A 6,473-nucleotide genomic window follows, 5' to 3' on the forward strand; every position below is an offset into this window, starting at 1 on the left:
ATATATATATATATATATATATATATATATATACCTGTTAACAGCCTTTAGTGTCAAATCTCACTAAATAAATATATTTATTTTTCATGTATAAACCAAGACTAGAATGAATTTTTTAATGGTTTCGGTGTAATTTAATAACATGTTATTTATCTTCTAACGACAACTGACACAACACAATATTCATTATTAAGTTTTGCAGTTCATGAGTGGTAGACTGTACATTGGAGTTATCAAGCTACTCATATTTTACCATAAAAAAATAAAACAAATTATTTTAATCAAAAAAGAATCAGTTTAATATACACATAGACTAATTATCCAACCTGACCAATTTAAATAAACAGTATCATTTCAACCCCTAAAAGAAGAGCCATTTTATTGTTAAAATGTTTTAATTAATAAAACACTGTTTTAAACTCTAATCAGAATTGCTTCATTTCTCTAAACCAGACTGAATCAATACAAAAAAAGACATTACCTCAGAACATAAAATTTCAAACTGTACTATTTTAATTAAAAAGACTGTTTTCAGTCAAGAAGAAATATTATCTTAGTACTAGAATATTTTCAACATAGGCTATATGAAACACCTACAGAGATGCACCAGATCTGTACGCCATTGGTATAGCCAAGAACCACAAGCAGAGAGGGGGTGTTTCCATTCTGAATGTCAGCATCTGATGGGAAAGTAAGTTGTTAATGTAATCTATCACCAAGAATTAGTAGAGCAAAGCTATGAAAACTGTGTACAGACTAAACTTGAAATCAGTTGTATTATCTACTTACTCTCAGAGATTTAGTTATCATAATGTTCTCATGCTGGTCTGGTCCATAGGCAGTGTATAGTGGTACCTTTTTTAGCTAGTTAGGCCCATAAACAGTATATACTGGTACCTGTCCTTGCTTGTCAGGTTCATAGGCAGTGTATACTGGTACCTGTCCTTGCTTGTCAGGTTCATAGGCAGTGTATACTGGTACCGTCCTTGCTTGTCAGGTTCATAGGCAGTGTATACTGGTACCTGTCCTTGCTGGTCAGGTCCATAGACAATCTATACTGGTACCTGTCCTTGCTGGTCAGGTCCATAGGCAGTGTATAATGGTACCTGTACTGGTCAGGTCCGTAGACAGTGTATAATGGTACCTGTCCTTGCTGGTCAGGTCTGTAGGCAGTGTAAACTGGTACTTGCACTTGCTGTTCAGGTCCATAGAGAGTGTATAATGGTACCTTGCTGGTCAGGTCAATAGGCAGTGTAGAGTGGTAACTGTCCTTGCTGGTCAGGTCAACAGGCAGTGTAGAGTGGTAACTGTCCTTGTTGATCAGGTCCAAAGGCAGTGTAGAGTGGTAACTGTCCTTGCTGATCAGGTCCACAGGCAGTGTATTCTGGTATCTGTCCTTGGTAGTCAGGTCCTTAAGTAGTGTAAATTAGTACCTGTCTTTAGGCAGGGTATACTGGTACCTGTCCTTAATAGTCAAGTTGTTAGGCAGTTGATAAGCCTATAAAGGCCCCGGGGAAAGAATATTTTGTTCCTTCCTATAGACCAACTATACTACACAAAAATATACAACCAAAACTTACATGTCCTTAAACAATGGTAATCATTTAAGCATATCAAAACAACCAAACAGCGAAACTTTTAATTTCTAATAGCTGGAAAATACTTTTAACAAACACAAATATTATAAAATATTAATCTATTTTTTACTTATATTAGAATAAATTCTTCTTTCCAGCCTTCTTCTTTACAAATATATCAAGCCAGAGCAGTGAAATCCATTTCTTTTGCTCATTCCAGTGTATTTGATAATATTGCTAATCCTCTCAGTTGGTCTGGAGACTAAGGACTTCTCAAGGGGTACTTGGGAGAGTGAGGGGGAATTGTTGATTTGTTGAGAGCCTTTCATGAGTTGTAATTGTGTATCAGGTGAGCCCCTGGATTTCAAAAGTGTCAATTCTTTGTATTTTACAAGTTGGAGCCTCTGTGTCTTATAAATGTATCTCACAAGTGGATCATCATTATTAGGGACTGATTTTGGTCAGGCAGCGCCCCATCTAGACGTACACCATTGTATGTATTACTGCCTATCATTGTTGCTCAGGTCCTTAAAATCTGCTGAGAATCATACTTAAGCTGACACACTCAGACTTCTTAGAAATATTTCACTTGCTACAAGACAAAATCTTTTTGCAAGCATAACAACCCCTAGTCAATGAATTGTAAACTTTCAGAGTTAACATTTATATAGATGTTAGTTAATTTGATAATGAACTATATATATAACATTTTAAACATCAAATACACTTTTTCATATTTTACTATGTTCACCTTATTCATTTTAATTCTATTCCTTGTTTCTTTGTTTTTTTACACACTAAAAGTCAAGATTTGGTGGTTGTCTTATATAGGTATCAAAATCAATTACTTTATCATGTAATTCAACAAACCAGAAAATTGACTTGTAGGTTGTAACAATGTGACAAGTGTATTGTAAGCATAAATTAAACTTACCTTTTCATTACAGAACTTAAGAATGTCAGTGCAAGTTACATTTGCTTCTAGAACAGCAAAATTCTAAATAACAGACAGGAAACCTTACCTAGAAATGTTTCCCAAATTAATATACCAAACTAACAATCATACATATGTATGCATCATGAAAGCAATGTGTTTCAGTGTGGAACCTCTACCTAAAATTCAGCATTCATACACATTTATTATCTGCTACAACTGTCAAAAAAGATATGGGAAGAATCTTACCATTAATATCCGAACTCTCAAATTTAACCCACAAAATGGTTTCTTTGTCTTCTTGTTTAGTTGAGTTTGAATATGCCTAAATTACAAATAAGATAGCATATTTTACCAGTTCAAACAACAAGGAAATAAAAATCCATAAAATATTTAAAAGATCAATATTCAAAAGCTATAAAGAAAGGGGTAACAATAACCATACTGCCAGGAATGTATAGCTTTAAGAAATTTTCTTTACTTGATATTTTACAGTTTATAACATGGTAACTATTATGATGATGAACATTTTTACTTACATGAGGCACAACTTCATGGAAAAATCCTACAACACTCTCCATATATGACTTGTCACTGAAAAATAATTCAGTCTCCTAATAAAATATTAGTTATTCAAAAGCAATAACCATTGATCTGTTATAGGCTATTTAAATTCTTTTAAAAAAATTGATAAATGTTAAATACTTTTACTATAATAAACTGAACTAAGTTTTATTGGCCATATGTCATATTTACATTCTTAATGCTGAGTTCATAACTTATTGACACAGAAGTAAAAGCTACTTTACATAAACTCAAGTCTATTAAATTTGTAGATCCTTAGAATGTAACAAGCCATTCATGTCTAGAAAAAGTACTAGCACTGAGATTCATTAACTGAAACAAACTAACAATTCAGAAGGAGAGCTGTCTGCTTGGAACTTACAGCTGTGGTAACTCACTCTCAGGATACAAACGTGAGCTGAGGGTCCCGAGTTCAAACTCCAGTCAAAGAAGATTTTGACACCAATGCTCTACAAACTGAGTTATCAGAGCTTCCAGTTGTAAGCAGACAACTATCCATTGAATTCATTACAAAATCAACAATTTAATCAATATAATGTTTTATGAGATAACTAAAGTAGTAAAAATATGAAATGTTTATTGAGCTTATGGATAGTGCCTGTCTAAGCCTATCATTAATATTAAAATCTAAGCATGACATTCTGACTTTCATCTCCCTCTAACAAAATAACCACACTTAAATCCAATTAAGAATTTTATTTGTTTTTTTAATTTCTCTTTGATATTTGTTATATCATATTAATTGTGACAGACCAACCTACATTATTATACTTGGCTTAACATTTGGTTTTTATTCTCCTCTAAGCTTACACATACTTAAGAGTTAACTGATTTTACATATGCCAATAAAATTCAAATTTGATTTATAACTGTGTGAAACTAATTTTAATTCCAGTATACTAAGAATAAATTGTTAACACTTTCATTAATGTAAATACCTAACTACAAAATATTCTAATTAAAAAAATACATTTTTCAACTTACCTTACAACTTGAGGTCGAACAGACAGTCCAGATTTAGACCCTCGTCTACCAGTTGAGTCAGCAGCCATTGCTCTTATTCATATATTACTAGGTTTTTACTTGATAACCAATAAAATATATTCAATCATGTAGAAATCTTCCAAATGGATAAGCAAAAAAAAAAAATGATGTAAAATATTATTTGCAAGTGTAAACATGTTAAACATTAGACCTAATTTACATTCATTAGTACAGTATTATAGAAGAAAAGGGTCTTGGTGTTCTAGTTGATCAGTCTCTTAGTTAACCAAGCAATGTGTTGTTGCTAGTCGTAGAGCAAAAATGATTTTAGGGTTTGCATCTACAGAAATATTGAGTCTAAAGTGGCTAGGCCACATTGTGAAATACGTTCAATCCTAAGGAATAATACTGAATTGTTGGTAAAGGGGCTACTAGAAATACACCTGGAATGGAAAGGTTTTCATGAGGGCAGGTTAAGATTTCTGAAACGTTTAAAAAAAAAAAAAGAGTTACAGGAGATCTGGTTGAGGTGTTTAAGAGAACTGATAGTAGCAATGTATCGTCTTTTTCTGTATTTAATGGTGAGAATGTAAGACTCAGAGACAAATATAAATTTTTGCAGGTTTGGAATCATATCTGATAAGAAAGTTTTATTTTTCTAACAAGTCAGTTGGCCTTTAGAATATGTTGTCTCCAGATATGGTGAATACAATTAATTTAAGGGAGTTTAAAAGAGATGTTTGAAAAATATTAGAATGATAAGGGCTGTCTTTGAATGTTTTTTTAAAAGAGTTAATTTTGGTGGATGGGACAGCCTGGGAGGACCAATAAGTCACTTGTTGTTGTTAAATGTTATGCTAATGTCTTGTTTCTGAAGCTTGTATATTTGAAAGATTCCCTACTTGTTATCCATATGTTGGCATTAAAAAAATTCTAACATTTGGTAGAAATCAATGTAAGCCAATGTAGAAAAATAAATTACAATAAAGTGAGAGAGAGTTATTATTTGTAAGAATAATTCTAAGAAGCTTACTAGAAAAAGACCAACAAAAAAGCATCCATTATTTGTACATGGAATACCACTGTATGCATTTATATACTTCTTAAAACTAAAAGCTTTCTATATAAATGTTGTATTTCCTTGGTTAATCCATTGAAATTACTTTTTGCTCGTTTCTTTTAACAAAATTATTTTGTCCAATTTATAACCATATTTCATTTCTCTTTTCAATGTTTTTTTCATATATTAATGAATGCATAAATCAGTACATTATCTTAACCTTGTATAGAATTTCCCATATACTGAGCTCATCAAAAGTCCATGAAAATATCGCAACATGGTTACAAAGAAAGCATGAATTCTCACTGACATAAGGGTTGGCTTCCATTAAATAAGTTTTAAGCACAAAAATAAATGCTTTGGTTCACTTTAAAAAATTTTTCTGAACACTAATTTCTACTTCAAGATGAATAACGAGTATCATGTCAAATTACACTGCAACTAATACGAATTAAAACATGCAATGATCTGTGTAATATCTTAAATATTTAAATTTATTTTTTAGTCACATGTGAAAACAATAACATGAAAATTAAAATATTTCATCAACTAAACCAGAACTAAGAGTGAACAAATAAAACCATACTATTTAATTTAAGGCATAAAATGCACGATTCCCAAATGAATAATATCAGCAAGCACAGTTTATTGACCTACCACATAATAAATCTATTCAAGTGATGCACAATCACAATCGATGAAAAATTAACAGTTTTAACTTGAGTAATATTTAAAAAAATCCCCTAAACTTAATCTTACAATGATGTTTCCTATAACGTCACAACTCGCCCTGCGTCACCTGTTTACAATCCAAGACAGCTGTAAAGATATTGCCCTGCCACCTATATTTCAAAAAATGAATAAATTTAAATAAACATATTAATAATTTCTTTTAGTAAAAACGTTCAAACTTCGATCACACAGTGGCACAGGGGTATGTCTGCGGACTTACAACACTAAAAACCGGGTTTCGATACCCGAGGTGGGCAGAGCACAGATAGCCCAGTCTGCAGCTTTGAACTTACAAACCAACAAAACCATCTCATGGAGTTAAGTTGTTTCTTCCAACTCAGTCAACAGATGATGGGTAACTTTGTTGTTCGTCAATGTTTTTTTTCTTAATATTGCTAAAGTAAACTAACATTAAAATTACAGCTGTATGTCAATAGACATATTCAAATATTTTAAATCTTCAAAAATAACTATTCTATTTCTTTAAACAAACACATCATAAGAGCGAGAAAGTATTTAAAAAAAATGTTCAGCCTTACTTCTTTGTACACGCTCACACAAAGGAAACCTCGAAACTAGGTCACGTGAGTTTGTATGGCTT

At 31.9% G+C, this 6,473-nt stretch overlaps 1 protein-coding gene across 4 annotated transcripts in view; it reads right to left on the reverse strand.

Annotated features, from left to right (window-relative positions):
* LOC106474466 (breast carcinoma-amplified sequence 3-like) overlaps positions 1–5,952 on the reverse strand; it is a 25,302-nt gene extending 19,350 nt beyond the window's left edge. For 2 of the 4 annotated variants that reach the window (XM_022402774.1, XM_013935160.2), the window contains exons 1-5: positions 5,798–5,952; positions 4,081–4,216; positions 3,051–3,105; positions 2,761–2,836; positions 598–680 (exon numbers count right to left, since the gene is read on the reverse strand). In XM_022402774.1, coding sequence (XP_022258482.1) covers positions 598–680; positions 2,761–2,836; positions 3,051–3,105; positions 4,081–4,148 — 282 coding nt within the window. In that variant the 5' untranslated portion in view covers positions 4,149–4,216; positions 5,798–5,952. The remainder of the gene's footprint in view (positions 1–597; positions 681–2,760; positions 2,837–3,050; positions 3,106–4,080; positions 4,217–5,797) is intronic. The other 2 variants (XM_022402776.1, XM_022402775.1) reach the window with 2 other exon arrangements.
* Between the last annotated feature and the right edge of the window lie 521 nt (positions 5,953–6,473).

The sequence above is a fragment of the Limulus polyphemus genome, unplaced genomic scaffold (genome assembly GCF_000517525.1).
Source record: "Limulus polyphemus unplaced genomic scaffold, Limulus_polyphemus-2.1.2 Scaffold7255, whole genome shotgun sequence".
In the NCBI taxonomy this organism is placed as follows: Eukaryota; Metazoa; Arthropoda; class Merostomata; order Xiphosura; family Limulidae; genus Limulus; species Limulus polyphemus.